This window comes from Antedon bifida, chromosome 6 (assembly GCF_963402885.1).
Source record: "Antedon bifida chromosome 6, ecAntBifi1.1, whole genome shotgun sequence".
Lineage (NCBI taxonomy): Eukaryota > Metazoa > Echinodermata > Crinoidea > Comatulida > Antedonidae > Antedon > Antedon bifida.
The window spans coordinates 17,142,149-17,167,575 of NC_136231.1; the positions used below are offsets into that span (position 1 = coordinate 17,142,149).

General features: G+C 30.1%; 1 protein-coding gene across 4 annotated transcripts in view; it reads right to left on the reverse strand.

The window, feature by feature from the left end:
- Positions 1-25,427, reverse strand: part of LOC144845369 (netrin receptor UNC5C-like) — a 104,457-nt gene that overhangs the window by 53,584 nt on the left and 25,446 nt on the right. For 3 of the 4 annotated variants that reach the window (XM_078702650.1, XM_078702648.1, XM_078702647.1), the window contains exon 2: positions 24,353-24,391. The exons of the other annotated variant lie outside the window; for it this stretch is intronic. In XM_078702650.1, the coding sequence (XP_078558776.1) occupies positions 24,353-24,391 (39 nt within the window). The remainder of the gene's footprint in view (positions 1-24,352; positions 24,392-25,427) is intronic. 4 annotated transcript variants of the gene reach the window in all.

The following is a 25,427-nucleotide window of genomic DNA, read 5'->3' on the forward strand; positions in this document are numbered from 1 at the left end:
ATGATAGAAACACCTATTCAGAAGACGTCAATAATAAGGGAACACTTTGTTGGATGGCAAAGAGGTTCTACTGTAAAAGAGTTGAAAATGCAGTTCAATGAAGTTCGAAAAGTTAAATATATTTGATAATCTTAGAGAATGAATAATAATTGGCAGTCAGTGAAAGCCAGCAACACAAAGTTAATATTCAATACTGTTTTCAAGTCAATAATATCTGAACGACATTAAAGACAACGTTGGCTTTAATTGAAAATACCATATCTGGCAGGCAATGAACAAGATCTTTAAAGGGCATGGAATATATGTAAAGTTTGATAATAGCAACCAGATGAAAATGACAGTTCCATAAAGAATAAGAAATTGTGAAGAATATCAGGTACAACAAAAACTGTCATAACTATATAGAATTGCTATTATGAATAAAAAGCATTTAGGACATTTATTTTATCATATTTAAAATATATTCAATATATTTTGGTTTATTAAATTAGCTGAGAATAAAAATGACTTTGGCACTCTTCACAGTTGATTTATTACTAAGATTTAGAACCTTAAAACTATTAATATCATGGTGCAGCAACTGCCTACAGGTTGTGATTTGTCATGGGTGACTGGTTCGATCACTACAAATGTCATTTACGTTTGTGTGCCATCTCGATGCATTTATCTCACTGTGTAACATTGCGACATAGTTTTTAAACTTTAAGTGATCATCACAGGTATTACAATCTTGAATGCAAGGATTTTCTGGGAAGTATCCATGTACAGTATTAAGTGTACATTTCTTTTTGTTCCATCCAATGTCAGATATCTTGCTACATTTTCCTTGAACAATGTTGTAAACAATCCAGGTTGTATGTAATCATATGTGTGGTACAGTCACTCTTATTATCAAAACAGGTTAAAATGTATACGTGCGAAGATTTGTTTAAAACCTTCATTTTCTGAAACTCTACTCAATGACTGGCAAAAATTGTCTCACTTTTCACTTTTTACGGCTTAAACTTGACCTAAATAACAAATGAATCCTATAACTTTTAATTCACTGATATTTAAATCAAACACGAACAGCATTTAAAATAGCTAGCAAACTTGAATAGGTTGAATATCTTAAGAAAAAAAACTTAAATGTCACGACTAACAGTTAGAACAACTTGGATTAGTTCTGAAGTAACCTTAAATAATTGCCAATATTACATATTTTCATGAGCCAATTAATCACTATGATTGGGCAGTTAGATTTTCTTAAAGAGGAGAAGAAAATATTGAATGTCTTAAAAGATTAAACATTGGATAATATCTGAAATTCAAAGAATTAACCTAGACATAATCTGATGTTGAAGAGAAAACAATCACGAAGTAGTTGATTGCTCATACATTGCGTTGAATGTTAGTATATTGGATTAGTATCTTAAGGTGAAAATGTTACCTACATTCACACTACGCAAGAATATATACAACAATACACAGGTGTATGGCTTAATTACAACAATGAACAATGTGAAAAGAAGTAGTGATAATGGTTATGGGATCATATCCCATCTATAACAATTAATAGGTCTGGGATTAATGGTAATCCTGAAAAATGATACAGAAAAAACACAAGATAAATGGACATAAACAGGTGAAAGAACATAGGTTTATGGGTCAGGACATACATAGGACAAAGAACACAGGCTGATGATACAAACATTATCAACATTACAAGAAAATGACTGAAATACGCAGGTGTTCAAAGCATGCTAGACAGACAAATGTTTTGGACTAAAAAAACATAACAAAATTATTAAATCAAAATATTATTTTATGTTGTTAATGTTTGATATAATTATGTTAGTTTGAACATGTTCCTCCATGGTTTGAAATAATTGATTGTTAGATTTAACTGTATAAGAATATAACATAATACAATCAAGTCTCTGTATCTATTTTATTGCTTGGGAATGGTTGGGAAACGAGACACGTTTCCCATGGAATAAACCAATCAGATAATCATAACAAACTTTATAGATTTTGAAAATTTATTGTTTTTGTTGTACTGTACATACAAAAAAAAGATTGCAATTGAAAGAACTGATTGTTTGATTAGTGTACCCTTTGAAATATTGAAATAAAAATATAGAATATCATAATAAAAGTCAACACAAAACAAATGAAGCAACACCCATCATAACATGGCGACTTATAATACAAGGAAAAGAACAGATGTACAAATATATCTCTACAGACAATGATGATAAAAATGTGTGGTGTAGTCCGTCTGGTGGTCTACGCTAATGAATCACAATCAAAACTATAAACAATAAGTTGTAAAAAATACCAATCAACATATGCTCTATATAAATATCAACTTTTAAATACCAATGGATCTCTGTAATGATGAAATTCATTTAATTAAATTGTATTACATCATATTATATAAAGGAGATGTTATAACTAAAGTACCGGTATTATTGGTCAACAGTTCAATGGAACGGAAAGTGACGAAATTCAGAATGGGCCCATCAAATGCCCACGCTAGTCAAAGTGCAACACATAACCTTTTACCTTCTTGAGTTTTCAATACATTGTCAATAAATCAATATCCCATTTTGAAATCAAAACAACATTTACCAATAAGTATTATCATATTTAAAGGTTTTATTTGTACATGGACATAAAAGAGGCATTGTCTATAAAAGTATAGACTACAACTATACAATGAAATTGCAACTAATGAACAATAAGTTAGTGTTGGTCTTAAGATTTGATTTCCCCACTTACTCACAAACAAAACCATGTCAAGATTCTATTACCAAATGATCATCGTCATTATTCTTGTACCTTTTGTACGTGAATACATCATAAACAAAAGCGTACCTGGTCATTAAACACACTTGTTTTGAAAATCGTCTTGGAGGTAACTGATCCGGTAACACGGAACAATTGTTTAACTAAAGTTTTCATCAGTGTTTTTTCACGTCATCTTTTGTCGTTGCCTAATTTCTCAAAACCGGCAAAATGGTTCACCGTATTTAACCTTATAAAACAACATGAAACAATTTATAAACAATGTTCTCTCTATATAATCGCATTGTTCGCGTCTTTAACGTATCATAGACTAATGAATTTATACACAGGTGTCTTTATAATGAGAACGTTTGATTGACACCTTTAATGACCCTGGTTTGTGTAACAATCAAGCGAATAGGATCAGCGAGCAACAATAACTTACTATAAATCAGCCATGTAGTAATATGTAAGGCACCTGTGATATGGCATATTTAAATGTTTCCACCCAGAGGCTTGGGAGTGACGCTCCTTCCCATATTGATTAAATATCAAAAATTACTTAATAAGAAATGTATACTGATGGGTGTTGATTAGAATTTTCATACATATATTAAAAGAGATCGCTTATCATGAATGAAAGAGTAATTATCAGTAGTTGTAGTAGTACAAAATTAGGTTGAAGAAGCCTTTATAATAAGGTTGAACAATCAGGTTGATGGAGTATACTTTGGCCTTGTAAACCTCAGATGTAGGTAGGGTAACTGATGAATTAAAATGTGTCAAAAAGCAAACAATGAGAAAATATATTAAATAAATTAACAAGTTTAGATTTTGTGTAGTAAATCACGTAAAATATTGATTCAAAAAGTTGACCTCCTCATGAACAGTTTTACTGTTACTGGTATTTGATTTGATCTTTTGTATTAGAAAAAAGTATCTGCATTTTAAATTACCTATTAAGATTTAAATATCAAAAAGTATTTTTAATATAAAATCAAAATGATATTTCCAAATTTCCAATCAATAGATTAATTATTGCAGAATTAGTTTCAATTATTAAATTATCAATAGTATAATAAATAGTTTAAACGAATTATTAATTAGAAAAGTTAAATACTGTACCTTTAATTTAATTTTGCTTTGTCATCACAAATAAATTTGTTTAAAACATAATCTTAATATTATGTCATGTGACTTCAATCATTTACATATAGACTGATGTGTACAATTACAGGTGAGAAAATTCCTCCTCAGCTAGCACATTACCTTGACATTCATGGATAATGTGGGCATTTATAGTTTTAACTGGCTTACCAAACACAATATATTTCTTTCATTTTAATTATGGATTGAAGGTGGAACATCAGACATGAGTAAGTGATATGTAAATGAGGGGTATATGGCTTGTGGCACAGCCATAAATAAGGCCAAGATGTCTACTGAAAGGCTAATTGATATAATTTGTAAGAATACTTAACTATATATAATACATTTTAGATGGTCAAATAGAAAGATATCATGCTACTGTATCTTTTTTGAAAATGAGCTATATACGTGATGTTAATTTATTTTACGCATAGTGAGAGGACACTACCATTTTTTAACACAGTTTTGGTGAATTCCGGGTTCAAACGATGACCAACTACAATATGCATGTCATAGGTCGCCACAAAAGAAAGTTCTCAATTGAAAAGCTTATACATTACTAGAGTCAATGTATATTGTGTTATATAACATTCTTTTGCTTTGCTAAATACTTCAATTCACCCTATAGTGATTTCTGATTACTTTAGTTATATACAAATGAATATAAAGAAATTTATGTTGGCAATGCAGGTACGGAATTTCCAAAGACCATCATCATCCACTATCGACATACAGTATTTTAAGACAAAGCTTGAAGAGCACATTTCAATTTGTTTTAAAACAATGTGCGAAAAAAAATGTTGCAGAATAAAGATTTTATATAAAATCAGTTTAACCAGTAAAGGTTTTTTCACTTGGTCTGAGCAGTAGCCAATTCTATGACATTTAAAATATTAGTTTCATTTTTCCCAATGAATAATGAATTTCGTTAGCAAATTTATCTTCTAGAAAATTTACAGAGAGTAATTCATTTTCTTGAATTTCAATGACAAATATTGATGAGTTGTATTTGAAAATCATCCTTAAATTATGGTACCAACCTAATGAGGCACATTGATGATAGAACTCATTCAACATGAATAATGTCTCATAGAAAAGACTGGTCTGTGTGCACATAAAACTATAATAACCTATGTAATAAATCTTCTGCAATATAAAGCATTTCAGGCATAATCCATAATCAAAACCAAATTAAATTACCGCCCACATTTCTGCAGGTACCATATATTATCTTTTCTATAAAAGAAAAAAAAACACAATATTTACAGACATAACAGATACTTATTTAACTTAGTACAAATTGTACTTAATCACTCACTTTTTGTGAAAATGTTGGTTAATTTATACGTAATTATGTTATTTTCTATGAACCAGAGATTCAGAAATAAAAGATTGTATTGAATTGATCATCTTGTGTCACTGCTGGGTTGTTCATGGTTTTTTCTCTCTATATTATATTGGATTACATTTTTTTTATTGTTTAATTCATTGCAGTTTTAAATTTAACTTATTTTCACCAAAAGTTTGAAAATTGAATGAATTTATATAAAAGAAATTTGAAAATTCACAAGGTGAATCTTATCTTTTATTACAATTTATCGTTTTTATTTATCATATAAAGAGCAAAATAGAAAATGTGATTTGGAAAGATTGTATTTCTAAAGATTTATGCCCTAAAAGTTAAAGCGACAGGAGATATTCTTCATTTTTACAAAATGTTCTTTTATGCTCTGTACAAAAAACATATTTCTCATAAAAAAGAATTGCTTCAAATAAAATAAATTTTGACTGTTGAAGAATGGATATTGTATGCAGCAATTTGATTATTTTTACGAATAAATTTAAGAAATAGCATTTTAAAAGCGTTTATAAATTTTAGCATGACCGATTCTTTAGTGTTATATTTAAGCATGGTAGATTTAATATCGCTTGAAGCTGTGATATAAGCTGCAGCATGATACGTATTCTTACTATATTGTTCTTAGCGCAATTACGCATACTCAGGGGCTAGATTTTAAAATCATTAGCTATGAGAACAAAGGATAGAAGAAATTAAGATACTTATGAAAAATAACTGCTGTGTTCTTGCTTATAGGCCACTGCACTTGAGAACGTAGGGCATGACTCAAAATGCTTAATAGACCGTAAAAATAAGCGTCAATGGAACACTTGGAAGTCTAATGCTTGGGCAATTAACACGAAGCAATAACAATCTCACACCTTTGTAAATGCTCTCTGGTGGTAGTTGTACAATTATTATATAATAACTATATAATATAAATAAATAGGTAGACAAAAGCAATAACCATATTTTAATTGGTTCTCAAAATTAGCTATTTATATTTAAGAATTCATATCGCTCCTCGTGTTGTGGCTACAGATTTAAGATGCAATTTCTAAATAATTTCAGTGGGGAAATGGGAAGGGATAAAAAAGTTTTCTATGACTTTTTCTAATTTTAGCAGGTATGGCAGGTGGTATGGCTGGAAAAGTAAAGTCCACACAACCTTTCTCGTCTTCCGGTTTGAACTTTTCTATTATACAAAACTACTATAAAAACAAACCAAACTGTTTTTTTATTACATTTTTATTACAACTCATATATTTAGCATCTAAGTTTTGATTTTTCTCATTATTTAGAAACATTTTTGATCAAATAAGGTAATGAATAATTCATTGTCTACCAGTTTGAGTCATCGAAATGTTACATATTCCTGTTTTTAATTTTATTACTGCTGGTGCCATATTATATACTAAAGATATACTAAAATGAAATTATATATAATATATGGGCAAAACCCATTTTGGGTCAGTGCCCTGGCAAATCGGTATAAATGTCATAGTGAAATTATTATTCTTATACCATAAATTTAAACCTTAAATTACATCATAAAGATGCTAAATGTATGCATATTTATATGACTAAGCATAAAAAATGAATTATATTTTTAAAAATGACTGATGAATACATTATTATTAGGTTTGTATGACAGTACTCCAGTTCAATCAAGAGTAATGCCTGCTCATGGTAATTTAAGAGATCATACAGTGTGCTAGACAATAGGAAAGACCAAGCGTTGGATTCAACTATCAAAAAGTACAGAGTATCGCGTACTATTCTTTATGACTAACACGTACTAATCGGCAAACTTTTTCTAATAGCATCTTTTAATTTCACCGCTAAACAGGTTAAAATTTGCATATATTTGAATATTATTTAATGTCGGTTATCTAAAATTTTCACTGTACATTATTCATGATTAATAAATATATATCATTATATTATATTGAAATTATAATTGTATTTGTTTAACTTTAAATCATGCATACTATCATATTCTTCAATATAATATCATTAATTCTGTCTTTTTCTTTAAAAAAAAACCAAAAAAAACCCCATGACCTCATTAGTAAAGTATGATAAAAACGCAATTTAATCTCGAATAAACTGGGAGATTACTGCGTCTAATCACAGAAAATTGGATCTGATAAACATTTGATTGGAGAAAGAGGTTTACTCAATTGTATTATAGTAGACAAATTCTTTTTTGTTCAAATATTGACGTCTATAATATATTTATTTCATAAAACCTTGTGTAGCTTTATAAAATCTGTATAGATTTAACAGAAACAAATATAGTGTCGTTAAGGCCAAATAAATATGTACTTTATACCCAGTTTCCAATGGCTTTGAACCCTCTCGGTATTTTTAGGGGTCAATAAAATCACATGGCAAGTCTGCTGTGTGTGTGGTCTTTAGACACATTCATTTTAGGCAAAAGTCCCCATTTAATATTCTGCTCCGATTAGTTCCTTTTACATGAATGCAACAGTATTATTTAGTTAATATTAACTAGGAATAAACTAGATTTTCAATGAATTTGTTATAAAAAGATTAATTTTCACTGGTCATATGCCTCAAGCTTCGCAGAAACAAAATGGCTTTGGATATTTCGACTTTTTACAATTGCTTAAACAGTTTTAGTTCATTTTAGATGAATGCAACAGTATGCTTTAGTTAATATTAACTAGGAATAAACTAGATTTACAACAAATTTTTATAAAGGTTAATTCTCACTGGTCATATGCCTCAAGCTTATCAGAAACAAAATGGCATTGATTTTTTAATATTTTAAAGATTCCAAAAACGATTTATGTTGGTAATGGTAAATGATTTCAAAATCAAAGAAAATATTTAATTAAACACACTTTCTTTATAAAGGATATTGAAAAAAACACACACCAGAATTCATCATTTTTTATTTTTCATAGTATTATCAATTGAGAAATTATTCAGAGAGAGAATAAAATGTTTTAATGTCTCCATATCTCCTCATTGAGATTTCAATAACAATAACCTTATATACAAATTGTTCTCAATAAAAAGCAAATTACCCCTCTGCTGGTAGTAGGATCAAAAAAGCGTTTTATATGGCTTTGGCATAATAAACTACAAACGAACATACGCTCATTAATATTTTGTCGCTAGTTTATGTAACACCGGCATTGTATCATGGTTATTGAGTTCTTCCTTAAGGAATTGGCAGAATTACCCATTCCCGTCGATTAAAATTGTGAGTCATAGAGTTCTTGAATATTCCTGCAGCTGTACTTTTATAGGGGTTGGATAGCAGTTTGCACTTTTTATTTTCAATCAAGACCAGATCAAATGCGTTGGGAGAAATATCAATAATTTAGTCTTTGTCATATATTTTAACATAATAAACATTGCTTTGTTTAGGAAAAAAATGGTTTTTTTTATATACAAATGGATATAAAATTGTCTTTGTCTATTCTTATAATTTAACAAATATTGGTATGATTATAATACAATGAATTCATGTTTGTGAGACGCCTCTGTGCAAAATATTTTTGACAAATATTGGTATGAGTATAATAATGCAATAAAATGCCTCTATGCAAATTATTTTTTTTTTTTATGGAAACATAAGCTAAGAATAAAAAAAATATGTTTTCTACCGTAGTGTAGTACCAGTAACGAACGTAAATTTTACTGAAGTCATTAATTGGATTTTGTACAATAGTTTTTGGATATTAAAGAATTGTACTGGTCAAGAAACAGTGTTGTGCTAATAATTCACAGTTGACCAATAATTGGCAAAACAAAATATGCTATTACAATATATAGTGCATTCCATTATATATCTTTTACGATTAAACTTATCAACTGACGTTAGTAGTTCCATAATTTATTTTAAATATAAATTGAAAAAGATTTCAGATTTACTGACCTTTCAACATTGACTAGTTAAAATGGCCATTTTTGCTTTTATTACATCATTTTACTAGACTGTAAATTTCGGTATACATAAGTGAATTTTTTTTAATGTACTATGAATCAAAGAAAGCATACTAATTATTAGTAGTTCTAAGCCATTTGAACAAGCATCCAATCACAGTCCCCAACCATCAGGATGTTTATCAATACAAACGAAATCGTATCTTTTTTAAAAGTTTATTACATCAACTTAATCGACTATAAATTTCGGCATCCCTAAGTAAAAATATTTGAATGTAGCATAAATCAGATAATAAATGTTAAATTTTGAGTACTAGTTTTGCATTTTTATACCTTTTTTTGCCATTCAAAGAAAATCTCATCATAAAATGACTATTTACCAATAATTAAATTAATCCATAAATTGTATAAGTAAAAGAATGGTAGTATAGTGTACAGTGTATAGGTAAAGAATATTTCACATAAGCTTCTTCAAGATTAATCCTTCCTCTAAACATGAAATTTTGCTGCAATATGCCAATGATTACTAGAGAATACATAAATCATTTTGAAAATGAATTAAGCATTGAGGTATATAATAATATAATAACGTCAGATTTATGACCAATCGATTTCACTGAATTACTCTTTGATGATTTTCAATAGGATGCACACTTTAATGAATATTGAATATAATAATAGGTACTAATCAGTATGTATCACTTACGATGGTACCAAAATTCAATCAGTAATCAATGGAACGATAAATTCAAATATAAATGAGAATAGTTGAAGGAATAGTCTCTGCATATATCTTGAAAATCATCATATTTCATTGAGGTAATGAAATTTAAGATTTTACATAGCAAAAAACAGGGGAAAAAATATTATTAGTCACAGTATGGTGGTTTTATGTTTTAAATATGCATTATCCAGATTGTAGAAAGAATAAGTTGACACCGAACTGGCAACATCTCAACAGAAAACAGTAGGCATGTGGCATTGGGCTCCTGCACCCAAGACAAAACCGATATTGGTAAAAACAAGACTAGAATTGGAAGCATGTTAACAAATTAAGCTACTGCTGCACCACCTTATACACTAAATGTATGCAACTGGATCAATTAACCTCTAAGTTGTGCGTGATCATCCAGGGTTGATGCACTTCTACATCACGCTTCCCTTTAATACAACTCATTAACAAACATATCAATTTCTATTCAATTCTGAAATTGTTTCCAATACATTATATCTATACAATTATTCTTTGTTTGTAAAACTAAAAACATTATGTTAAAAAATAAACCAAACTGCTATATTCTAATAATATCTTAGATTTGGAATGAAATTCATTTTTCACACAAAAAAGTGCGCCAAAATCCCGCCAAGAAATCGATCGAAAACTAAATCAAACATAATGAATATGTTCCGATAAATAATTCAAAGTCTGTATTTAACAACGTTATTGGCATTTCAGTTAGGTAAACAAGCATGATCAATAATCAAATTTCATGTCTATACCATTGATGACAAAGTATTAGTGAAATAATGATCACAGCTTTAGTCTGTATAATGGATATTTATTGTTCGTTAAGGTCAAATATTTATAGTTACTCAATGATTATTATTACATGTTATTGAAATCAATTTAAGAAATAAGTATGCGAATTAAAGACGCCTTTGACCTTAGACTAGAAGGCTAGACATTCCTTAGACATTACTTTGCATGTAGATATGTTGGTTCAATTAAATTTACATTTAATTAGTAAATATAGTTGGTAATTTGACGTTTTTTTTATATTTTTGTAAGATCATAGGTCTGGCGATATCTGAAACCTAATTGATACATTTATCAGTTTGCTAAAATTATCAATATTACCAGTATCCAAACACATACTGTAGGTATGTATGCATTTTTACATTAATACATAGGTACCTAGGAATTTGGATCTTTTAATCTACATTATCACTCAGTGGAAATATAACAAAAAATTATCATTATACCAAGGAATAATTAGGTACCTGGAAAAGCTTTAATCTTTCTCAATGAGTGTGAAATTATAGGATTCCAAAGAAGTTAGTGATTTTTTACCCTAAGATGTTACACCCACATTAACTCACAAATAAAGCAACAAAAGCATGGTTTATGACTTGAAATAAGCCACTTTTACCCCTACACAAAATATAGGTAAATCTTCAAAAGGACCAATCCTGCGCCTCTCTCATTTTTGTTGGAGTTACTAATAAATCTAGATAACCTGCATTAGGGAACACTAATTGCATGTAAATGCCAGTTTTAGATATCATAATACCATTATTAAAAAGGTTATGGATTTAAACAGTTACTTTCTGTTTGACCAATGTAAGCCTATACTTAAGGGAATGAAAAAGAATTCAATGAATACTCATTTTAACATTTAATACAGTTTAACTGTAACTCTTTTCAAACCTTAATTGCTTTTTAAAAACTGGAATAGAATGCTTTAAAAGATCATCAACCTCTTGTGGCATTGTAAAAAAAAACCCATCAAACACATCTTTTGTCATCCTTTCCCTAAATACATTTCATATCAGATTAATTGTTTGGTACCCAACGATTCAAACCATAATCACCGTCTCCCGGCAATTTTCAGATATTTTGAAAAGATACCACAACAAAAGACGGAACAATCTCAATTAGATTAAGGATAAAAAAAAAACCCAAAAGGATATTAGTATCAGAGTAGATCAAATGAATCAACACTATATGAACATTGCACTAGAGATAGTCAAACAACTCAGGAATCTTTAACCTTGAGACTAAGTGTATTTAACCTTTTCGCTGTTTTTATTTGTACATAGATCAAAGTGTTTGGTTATCTATACTTCGAACAATACCGCCCATCAGTGAAAATTACACATAATAGTAATTATGGTAATACAGAGAGATAATTATTATCATTATGAGCTCATCATATTATCATTACAGATATAGTATTGCATTGTTATCAGAAAGAAGCTGGTAAAAGAACAAAAAGTCTATAGACCTAAATAATGGAAGAGAAATATAATAATGTAAAACCTTTTTGATTCAATTGATATCTAAAAATACATCTCAAACCCATGGAACAGTCTATCCACCCTAATTCAAGTACAGTATACCCTTGCTTAACCTCAGTATGCCCTTGCTTAACCTCACTATGTCCAGCAAGTCTGAGCACATACCATGTAATGTATATAAAAACGATGCTTGTTTGCAGAATGAAGTTTTAGCGAAAAGATTTCTATTTCATTGTTATTCTTTATGTTATACAAACGATACTATAAATGACACAAACCAGAAATGGTGTTGGTAGTCTGGATAAACCGACAGTAGCCTTTCCCCACGAAGTGGGGGACAATTACGATAAGAAGAATTTTGTAGTAGATCACCTCCTAATAAATGGAACAGTCCGCTATTAGCCCCCCTCGTAAGACCACTCCCACGTATTACCATCATCATTTCTTTTCATAATTGTTGGCCCCACTTCATGGGGAAAGGGCTACTATCAGGTAAGCAGGCATGAAATAAACAAAAGGAACTTCTTATTTAACAGACACATTGTAGCGACCACTTCGTAAAAAAATCCCCTTACTTCACTGTCAACTTCTGTGCTTGTATAAAATAGGTCTACTAAAAAAATAGCTAAAAATAATTAGTCCTAAGTTGTCAATTAATATCTTTATATATTGATGTTTATCCATTGTATTATTGTATTGTTTTCAATTTTCTCCAGACATGCATCTTGTAGTTTTTTTTAATGGATTTGACAACATGGACCAACACTGACAGACGTTTGTTTGTTTACAACATTTAAAGTTGTAATCATTCAATATAAATCATTTGTAAGGGGTAGACTAAACTGTTTATAGTAACACCTGTCAAAAAAACTATAAAAAGATTAACCAACAAAATCTACATCAGAAATCTTCTGCTGTACATGCTTGAAGGGGCATAAATACTGAAGAGCAGTCAAAAGGCCAAGTACTCAGGAAGTGTAAGTATGTAAAGCTTCCATCACTAACTTTAAACAATGAGTTGATCTTGAGTGATTTAGTTGTTGCAGAGGTAAACACTTATAACTCATGTCTTTTTTGAAAGGTAAAAAGGTTGTTGAATTAAGTTTCCAATCAAATTGAAGGAGCTATAAACATTTCAAACAATAGAGTACATTCCAAATTGCTGTTTTGCTGAACCTGGTTCGTATTTAAATTGTAATAAGAAAATTGAAGTTTTGCAGTCCCAAATTCATGCCAGGCACACTAGTTAGTAGGTCTGTCAAATATTTTAACATTGAAAAAACTATTCAAAAAGTATGAAAGCTCTTTACATACTATAAATACAGAAGAAACCATTTATGGAGAAGGGTGTTTATCTTGCTCTTTGAGAAAAATAGGCTATTATCGGTTTATCCAGGTAAGCTAAAGCATGAAATAGATTAAAATTCTTCTCTGAAACCTTGCCTTTCTACAATATGCTGAGTATTTCCAGTGAAGGTTCTAATACTATAGAGTAGGTTCTACTGAACATTAGATAGACAGCCAAATGGAAATAAAACAGATCAATAAGACCACCATAGTAGCAACACTAATTGAAATAATTAATCTCTTAATCCATGTATAATTACTGCATAATCTTAGTATTTACAAATATTATTAAAAATATCTTTTATATCTATACATCTTGTATATTACTAAAGCTATGAAATTAAACTGGGGAGGTTAAAAACTGTTTTAAAATTATAAATAACAACAGTATACAGAATTGGTCAATTTTCTATCAGTTCTATCAGAATCTTGCACAAACATTGTTACAAAATTACACTGGGTATATTTTGTGCAATAAAAAATATTAATATTACTTTGATATATAGTTATTAAAGTTAATTTATAAATTAAAGAATTATTTCATCGGTCACTGACTCATCCCGTCAATCAAATGATCATATATTTATCATATTCACTCAGGACATGAAGCTGTAAAAAGATCAACTTGCATATCTCTGCATTAGTTGCAAATTACAAAGACAAACTGACCAATTATAATAACTCTGTTACTACACCATGATTTTCTTACCATTGAAAGTGACATGGTCATTAAATGCGTAAATATACGTTCATTTGTCTAGATATATGGTTTGTATAGATCACATAATATATAGCAATAAATTGTACTGACAGGCCAATATTAGGTAATCCAATGCATTGTAAACTAATGCTAGGTAAACAAATCCAATATCAAAATTCAGATTAGAAAACAATAATAAGATATAATATGAATGGCACTAAAAGGTCAAGTGTGATCGGTGCACATAAACTTCTCACCCTGATGTCATAGGTTCAGTCTTCTTGAAGAAATAAACGAAGGATGTAGCCAAAGACTGGACTTTGATAGACTACTACTGTACTGTACAATGCACATATAGGAAATATAAAATACAAAATTGCTAAGATTTTCAAGTTACCTGCATAATATAAACAAGTTAAGTAGAGATGAACAAATAGGAACATATGTTAAAACATGTCAAAACATCAATCTAGGAAATATCAAGTCTTGTTAAATTCCAGGTGTCAAGATATTGCAGGTGTCAACACAAATTAGAAGCTGGATCAGGCTGGTAACATTTACTGCACAGCTACCATAATTTCATCAAAAGATGTATAATTTTATCAAACTACTTCTATAAAATGAATTAATAGTGATAGGTATTTTGGATGGCAGTAGGTATATGTCTAATAATAATGAAATTTTATAAACCTGTGCACACTTGGAATCCAAACAGTTGCACTTGTAACCAACATATTTTGTCAAATAAATTTAATGAAATCATTTTGATTTTAAATTCATATTTGAAATCAGTCTTATTTTATATGCATACTGTATTTCATGTTTTTATTTAAGTTTTAATCAATTTTCATATAGAAACTCTATACCAGCTGGTGATAAATAAATAATAAAATACGCCAATGAACAGTATTAAGTCACCTGAACAAGAAAATTATGCATGAGACTGATTAAACATATGTAAAAACCGTATTCAAATAATATCTCATCAGGTTAAAAAGCAAAGTGATTGTAAGACAAATGACAGAATAATCCTAATGTTTACATGCCGCACTTTGCTGTCTCTTTTAACCTAAACTTAACATACCGCAAGATTTACCTACTGTCTTTCTACCCATCAGACAAAGTTCTCTAAATCCTTCATAATGTTTCTAGGTCATTGACGTCTGAGCGCGCTCACATCTTATGGATATCACTCGAATTAAAAATTGTGAGTTTCTAATGGAATCCATAGTCAGTGGATTAGTGTTGAAATGTAGAAATGCTTAAAACGTTTCAACAGTTATTCTCATTTGTCATATGGTAAACTAAACTGCCTTTATACGTCTGTGTACTTTGAAAACAAACCAGAAAGCGTGACATTATTATGATAGTTTACTGTGTATTACTTGTGTCTGAACTGTTTATTGAACAACGACCCATAGCATTAACAAATCTGAATCAAATAAACATCATTATTTTAAATTATGTTTATAAATTACAATTAAGTATAGTTCACGAAGTTAGAAAATGTTATACATTGTGTTTTCTAAAGAACTTTAGTTCTAATTTAGTATTGTTATACATTCCAAATAGTTTTGAATCAAATTAGAAGTTGATCTTATTTTTACCTCTACATATTAATAGGCAATATTTTTCTATGTGTATGTTTCTATCTATTTTATTGAATAAGATTTAACATAATAAAATCTGTCTCTATATAGTGTTTCACGGAGTCACAACTTACATTGAAGACACACTCTTATGTTTTAATGCCATTAAGGGCCTGTTCAGACCTACAGAGTTATTCCTTCGTATTGTACGAGGCATACAACTCCATAGGTCTGAACCATGAAAAGATTAGTGGAAGCTACCTCGTACGACACTACTGTACTCTTTCGTTAGTTACGACAGCTCAAGGTACAAGATTAGTGGACGCCGCTTACGATACGAAAGTCATGCATCAACGATTTTGACCTCTAACCAATCAAATTTACTACTGCATACCAGATGTTCACCCAAATCGGTGACAATTCAGTTTGAAACGAAAGCATTAGAAAAGCGAGTCTGAACACTTTGCTGTTACGACGCTAATTATAATATGACATTGCTTACGATACGAAAGCATAACTCCATGGATCTGAACATACCCTAAATCAAGAAAAACAAAATTGGATAATTCTGTAACTGATTACCCATGACATGTGAACAGTCATTTATGGCAACAGGAGATTATATATCCAGGACAAAAAAATAGTTAACTCAGTATCCCATTGATATTCTGGCTACAAACAATCTAACCTTCATGTCAAATTTAACTTTTTCTGACAAATGGAATTTTTGTAATGACCCAGTGCTAACTCTAATGGTCCATGGGCCTGTAACTAATATATCAACAGTAGCTACTTGATAAACTAGTTTAATATTGTTACATATTTTATACCCTCTCATGTTTAATTTATTTCCTTTACCCTTTGCTAATGAAATTTATCTGAATAATATATCCCAAGTACAAATGATTAATTTTACATATTTGTTCACTATAATTTTTCCCGATTCAATTTAGAAATTGAGGAGAGACAGAGAGACAGATGACATTTTAAACGTGTTTAACAAATTCAACGTCAACACTTACGAAAGAAATACGACGAAGGAACAAGATTACTGTTCCTTCTCTCATTAAACAAACGAAGATAAAATGGCATATATAATATATATAAATCTCTTTAAACCTACACCCTGTGATTTCAAACAGAGTGAGTACCATTAGAGCAAAAAGGTTCGTAGATTTAAACCCCATTATCATCACACTCTTAAATCAATAACGAAATTAGATTCTTTAGTCTTAAATTTATTGTATTTTCTCTCATGTAATAACCACTTAGAAATGTCGAATGTAAGAATCAAATCCTTTATGTTATACCTGTTTAACCAGACTAATATAATATTACTGGTCACCATGTCGCCATCCAGATCACAGACTAATTAATATATTAATTTTTATTTATGAAGTTTAGTGTCTTAAGCTGTATGTATGTTCAATCAAAACATAATCGCAGGATTTCTTTCACTCATCTTGTTATCTTGTCTCTTTTCAAGGATGGAACAAGATTAAATTTTCTCTTCATCATCTACAAATTAGCATTTATTTCATAAACTAAGAATCGGAATTAACCTTGTAAATCAACAATCTATCTTGTTTTCATGTTTTAAATTAATTTCTATGGCTTCATATAGTCCAGATATATTGTACACCAGTTGGTAGGAATAGAGCTAGCTTCCTATGCAAAATAAGCTTATGGGTTTACTGTATTATATAAAAATGATGGTAGTCTTTTCCCCTCTTCTCATTGCAAATCCATTATATCAGATTAACAAAGTTAAGCAACATTGGACTGACAGAGAATTAGGTGTACCAACAAAAATCCAATAATATAGTGCAGTAGTGTTTGGTGGTTTAAACTGTAATGAATGCTGGATTAAAAATATTATATTAAAACAAGCTGACGACACACACTTTGGAAAAATAAAATTTTAACTAATATTGTAGAAAAACTACTTTAAGTTATGCAATTAGTATATGCTGTCACTAATGATGAGAATTATGTCTGGTGCACTAATCTGGTAGTATATGAATGAAATAGCTACACCAGTAAATGGGAAAGAAAAAACAGCTGGTCCAAAAGAAATGTGAATGCACTTTGCAAAGATGGTGTAACACTTTTAAGTTGCAGCAGAACTATAACTAAACTAGTATACTACTGTATAATATATCAACAATCTTAGAGAAAGTGTTTTGATGTTACTTCTTTTGTTAGAACATTAAATTAATACTGTATAATTAAAGGGCGGAATTGGCAAATAGTTAAAAAATACTTAGTCGTTTAAATCGTATTGAACCAATGAACCATACACTATTGTTTCGTTGTTTCTGACTGATGAACCGATACAACTAATGATCATTCTACTTGTGTAAAGACTAGACTACAATTAAAATTTCCTACTTGCCACGGAACTCAACCAAAATGGCTATTTGTCCAGAAAGTCTTGTTATCAGAATGCATTTCGAGTACAAAAGAATTTGGAACCTGGTTTTAAGAGAATTACTAGAGATAATTACTGTATTAAGCCAAATAAAAAAATACAGTATTTACAAACAGTTAAAATGCTATGAAAATTAAAACTGGTGATTAACAACTGAAAAGACTGTAACAGTAAGTTGAATAACCGACTTTTAACTATTTTAAAATGGAGAGAATAATGCAGTACAATTAAAAATGATTTTAAAAAAACATTATGACCTTACATAGTGGGTGCTGAAAGGTATTAAAGTTCATAGAAAGTCGATTTTTATTTAATAGAGAAAAATATTCAGATACTGACTATAAAAAATGTTCATTCATGTTTCATAATAGCATTTGTTTCTCACAAATAGGTAATCATAGACTGAGTAGTCATTACTATATTTCTATACTACCCATCAATTTGTAATGTGCAATTTGTATGTTTTTACGCAAAGAGCTAAATACCTCAGGATTTTTTTTTTCAATAAGTGTCAAAGGTTTGCCATTAAGATCAGTAATTTTTGTTTGCTGTTTGAAAATGTATCGAAGAAAGGATGAACCGAGTAAACTTTGCTGTGTGTTTATTTCACAGATTCTTCATCATCTCTTTACCGGGCGACAATAAGTTGTGTGCAAATAATCAGAGACAGAATATAAATCATAATGACAAATCAAACATCAAACAACAAAGCAATCTGTCAAATAGATTATGTAAGAATTCGGTAAGAAATACCCAAAGAAATATTTTCACGTATACAGTGTTATTCATAATATCGTTTTAATGCAATAACAATAATAATGGAAATTATCGGAATTTGTGTAGATATACAAATTGTTTATCATTTTTATGTTATAAAACAATAAATATATATTCTGATGTTTATACTCGCAAACTATTTCCAATCAAAAATCTGTTTTATAGTTTATTTCATGTTCTCTTTAAACAAAATACCATTAGTAGACTGAACACATTTAAAGAGAAGACAATTTTGTATATTTAAACCACATATCTTCATTAGAGGATGCTGTATTAGGACACAGATACAGATATTTATAGAATATTTGAATCAAAATATGTACATGACTGTTTCTTACCAGTTCTGATTTTCTTTTAAACTATTAATTTTAGATTCATTACTTATTAGAGAAATTGTTCTTAAAAGCACACGGCACTTTTGTGGAGATCAGTTTTCGCGGAAGGTAAACGTGTCTAAAATGTAAACCAAATTCAGTCGCTCTTTTCTAAATTGCTCAACATATCTACATTTAAGCTTCAACTGTAGCATATATATAGTAATTGGTTTGTATGCAACGATGCATAGCTTAAATAAGTGTTATAATTGACTAAACACTTTTACGTAGCCATTATATATCTCTAAAGAGAGATGGAGGGAAATAGAGTTTGAAGAATTCTATTTAACATATGTTCACCCTACATTATCTTCAAGTCTTTTCGAAAGAAAGGTGAAAATGTGAATTGGTATATGGCACTTGCCAATAACTAATCTATATCACTGAATTAAAGATTCGTATATAGATTCAAAAGATGTATAGTTTTTACTTTTTTTAGATGATCATATAGTAATGGTTTCCGTGCCCAAGGGCGTGTACAACATGCTATTACACACATTTTCAGCACGCCAACAAGAAGTGTGTTGTGATAACTAATGAGTTTCAGAACCAAAAGACAACTTGGGCGATTCCTAACAATTGTGGATTCACAGTTGTTATATTGTATTGCGTGGTTGTATAACTTTTAGGATAACATGGTATTACATTTTAAAGTATAACTAAACAGTTTATGGGGATCGACCATGGCAAGCATAAACAATTATAGAAGCCCAATAGTCAAAATTGGAACACAGTAGCTAAACTATGTGGCTTCAAAAATAAGTTGTTTTTTTTATTGTCATCATGTGAACATCTAATCCTAATGTGTGTGAAGACAGCTATACCATTTGTTACAATAGGAATCTGTTCAAAGATGTGATATTTACAGCTCTGCTGGGATACAGTCCTTGGCCAATTTATTCTATTTAAAAGGAGACAGAATATATCATTCAACACTTGTGTTCATCCACCTTCTGCCCAAGGCCATCACTTTCATGCTTCAGCTTTCCAGCCTGGTTTGAAACAGGTTAGAAAATTGGTGGTGACAAGATCACTGAAGCTGTTTACTTTAGCACTAGGTAATGTGGAATGCTCCAATTAGGGTTATGTTTGATCTGTAGACAATGGGCCTGGGGGTTTTAAATAACTTTACTGTGGTCGGAGATGATTTATATCTTACTTTTAACATTCCTCTCTTTGCTGTATCTTTAATTAAATAAATCATTTCATAATTTGTTAATAAAGTAAATCTTATGGGTGCCTATTTTTGCTGATTTGGTTTTATCGCATCTATACAATTCAGTCCTACATTTAGAGATATTGTGTTGATGTTTTTTTTATAATAGGGAATTCTTTCAAAAATGTAATTTTATTTTCTGATTGTGCTATTAAAGTAGTCTTTAATATTTTTTGTTTTGTTAAAACTATCCTATATTAATATTTTTTATCAAATTCATTTAAGAATTATGATATTATTGTTTTGAAACAATAATTCTATTGATTGATATTCTATAATTGACTTTTCTATAAGTCGTATTACAGTTATCATATCTCATCAACTATCAATCACAAGCCTATAACATAGCTGAAATGTCTATAGTTTATGTTGTTGTGCACAAAACATCAATTAACCAACAAATGCATGCATTCTCCTAATATCCCACCAAAGTAAATGGGGTAAAAATAGTAAATTTCAATGGGGTAATATATAGAACATGGTCTGGCTAAGCTTAGCTAAGCTTCCATTGCTTTTACGTGTGTAAAACTATGCTAAAACGGATGACTGAACACTGAGGTAAAGTAATACATTATATTAATTCAAACACACTCAAAAGTCAAATGCAACGGGTTAATTTATATAGAACATGGTCTTGTAAAGCGCCTCTGATCCGATTCTATTGCTTATGTTAAGCCTGTACAATGAATATGCTTAAAATGGATTGAATGAATATAAAGGCCAAAGCCTGTCATATTAAAGATATATTCAACATAATTTTCTGTTATTAAAAATGTTATTGTGCTAGATACAGGTACAGTAGAAAAAATACCATGCCTAAATTGTATCCAACCCAGTAAATATACACACCCCTGAATACTACAGATTGTAAAATAAAACGTACATGTTTGGACTCTAAGTGTTTATATTTGGAGCATTTATTCACCCCTTTAAACGTTTAAATATGTAGACTCGCGCTGTGCATACCAGCATACAGTTGCAGCGTTTTCAAGTATATTCAATTGCATACCGCTAGGTGTATGCCTCTCAACACTACAAACAATTCCAATGGGATTCCATGGTTAAGAAGAGCAAACAGCCCCTGGCATATCAAAGCAAAATTTACATGTAGAGTGAATAGACAAAAAGCAACAGTAGGTGTTACATGTTATGTACCGCGGCTGTCCCTGCTGAGCAGGCTTCAACTCGATACAATCCAGCTTTCCGGTATCTTAATCTCATTCCGATGTGCTCATATATTATTTCGCTGCAGGTTTATCAATTGCCTTGAATTGGTAAAACAACAAAGAGCATGTAATGGGTTTTTGTGTATGTTTAGTATATTCTTCCTTCCATGCTATATGCTAGGCATTGGATTAAAGCAACACCCATAATTATAGTAAATTAATTAGCATATGAAAGATGCAGCTAAATATTTGTCAAGGAATGGACAGTAATAATTAGTATCTAAACTTAAAGGAGGATTTGATTATACAAGACATTTTTTAAAGACATATGATTAAATGAATGTTTTTCTTTCTTTCTAGAACAAATAAAATATGTTAATCTTATTAGAATTAGAAATTCAGAGGTTAAATCTAATTTTGTTTTAACATTTTAACAAATGTAATTATAATGATTGCAATTGTAATTTAATCTGTCGGTAGTTAATTGAACTTTTAATAATCAAAATAAACTGTGGTAATGTATTAAGTGAGTATCATTATCAGGGTGAATGTCTATTGCTTATTGATGTGAACACATACTTGGAATTTGTAAGATACATTTAACTGAAAGCCCTCAAATTTCAAGGTGAGAAATAAGTAATTCCGAGTTCAACTCCCTGGTGTAACAAAGGGCCTAAGTCTGCTATACTTATTGTATTAAAGAGCTTAACCTGTTTTTAAATTCAATAATAAACATAATTTTTCAAGTCATCAACAGATATTATATTACTGTATATTATTGCCCACCTACTGCAACAGAGACTGTTGTAAATCTTATTCTTTATTTTTCTTCTCTGTATTGTAAATTACAAAACCTTCCTTAATTCTAGTGAAAACAAATAAAGAGAATGAGTATAGGAATTTGGATGCGGCAAACATAAACCACATGGAATAAAACAGCTTGAAAAATGCTACTTGTAGGATTAATAAGATTATTTATGTATGTTCCCAATAATCTCAGATAAACAGAAGGATTTGGGGATTAAGAAAGAACTTCCTTACATATCATTATGGATTAAGATGAAAACCTTTTTTAAATCATATTTTTTAAACATAATATTATTATTTTTACCGATACTTATGAAGGTTTAAATTTCCAATTCTGAAACACTAAGATCAATTTTTCTAAAAACCAGACACCTAGGAAACTTCTTTATATCATAGGGCCAGCCCCAGATTTTGGTTTCATCATGGAGTAAAAACCCTGTTTAGGCCGAGTTATTATATAAGTTGGTTCTTACCATGGACCTATAATGTATAGGTCCATGTTCTTACCTACTGAAGTTGCCAATAAGTGTGTCCATAAAACCAACATACCCAGGGTATATAACCGCTGGCCTTATGAAAACCGTTATATAGCTAAAGTAAGCACAGTAAGATAGCATTTATATAGAAATCCATGTTCAATACTATGCCAAACATATTAATTAAAATAATTTATATTAGGTTGTATGAAATAAGATACTTAATACTGTATAAACAATATATTGTAATAAAGTAAAATCAAAGTCCTAATTGCAATATAATTATTCATATCACTATCAATAAACTGGGTAGTGCATAAACTTGCCTTAACTGATAATACCCTACGTTACTATCATATGCATTAGTTATAGTCATATAAATCAAAAAACCCATATCCTTAATGATAATGTGGAAATCTGAATATTGTTAACGATGGGTTTCATATGCTGAAAGTAATAAAATTATTTCCTTCCGGCTTAGTTATACTAAGCAACACAATTTTCAAAAAAACAATATATATTTTGTTTGTAATTATATGCAACATAAAAATAATGGATACCAATACTAATTAGGCCAGACATTACTTCCTGTTTTGGAGACTAATAATAAATTAAAACTTTTTTTGGGCTTTTGTATGAGGTCTTAAACAATGCATAAAATATCCACAATGAACGTAGGCTACATGTCTGGTGGAATTGCCGTGCCTTAGGTTAATTAAATTGTCTTTGTAAGCTTTTGTTCAATAATCGCAGAATGATTGAAAACAAGGTGTAGAAAGAACAATAGTATTTCCTTTAAATCAGAGTAACATTGAGATGTCAGAGAGTATCATCTAAGGATTTAGCTCAATATTGTTCAATAATGTAATTATCACAGGATGATTGAAAACCAGGTATATTATGGAACAATAGAATTTCCTTTAAATTCCTTAAAAGCATTGTAATGTCAGAGAATATCTTGTGCAGGTTTAGTTCAAGCACCTACGGCTGACTGTCTTATTGATTGGCCTCTGGGTAGACAGTGTCTGTAACGACTGGTAACGCACATAACACAGGGCTGTTAAGTTGCTCATTTAAATGTCAGAAAAAATATAAAAAATACATCAACCACAATCCGCTTAGCATTTAGGATTTAATCCATGTTAAGCCAGGCTTTCATTCTAATGGGCTTGATTGTGTATGTTGGATGCTTGACATTGGCCAGGTACCTTAAATTTAAATCTGCCTGAATTGTAGTTGGATGAGGTCATGCTAAACTGAAAAACACACTTACCAAACAGCAAACTAGAATTAACTTGGCCAAAGGAGAATGCTTGAAATTAAGAAGAAGAAGAAACACTTTTAATTTGGTTAAAAACAAACAAAATAAAAATTATTTTATGGTCTTTTCGATGAGCAGAAAAACTGTTTAATGGTTTTAAATACTCCTATATCGTTTCCGGTCTAAATCAAAAACTAGTTTCTATGGGGCAATATTTCGATGCAATGTAGCCGTAGTCTCAAATTTAACTCAATTTGGTGGCCATCTCTGAGAAAAAGAACTGTGCCTTAAGTCAGCCGCACCTGATGGAACCATTTTAATTGTTGTAAAAATTAAGCTGCAATGTGATCTTTGTTTATAAACACTACCAAAATCAGTTTCAAGGAAACCATTCTTTTGGGATTTTTCAATAGAAACACTGACAGGTCCTTAACAACTCCTGTGTTCATGTTCTGTTGTTCACTTAACTTTAGGAAAGCACTTCTTGCTTGTACTTTTACATGCTCTGTAATTTTACAGTAAGTAACATTAACCTCAGGACCTGTTTAAAAGGTAAAAAGTGCTCAGTTTATGTTACATGTGCGGTAAGGGACATCAAGAAAATCTAGCCACCGACAATCAACCTATCAACAAAACAGTCTTTGTATTCTTATTCATAGTTGTATATCTCTCAGGTATCACACACCTGCCTGTTACAATCCTTGGAATTAATTACCAAAAAATATACAAAAGATCCAGTCCAATAACTGACCCGTAACCAAAGCACACAATCCAAATTAATTAAGAATATAAAACCTTTACTTTCTGCTGTAAAAATAAAATACCATTTAGATGATCTTTTGTGTCTGAAGAGTCGTTGACTGAAAATGATATCAACTGACCAATGTTCTGCTCGTTGTAATGATTAATAGAATCGTTTAATCAAAAGCACTCCTTACGATAATGAACGGTATGAAGTACCTATACTGACAATCAATGTTACAGTCTTAACAATGTCTACAAACATGTTTCACAAAACAAATGAAAGATAAATTTGCTTTACAAATATCACCTCATTCAGAGTTTTTATTAACCCATTAACTATTCT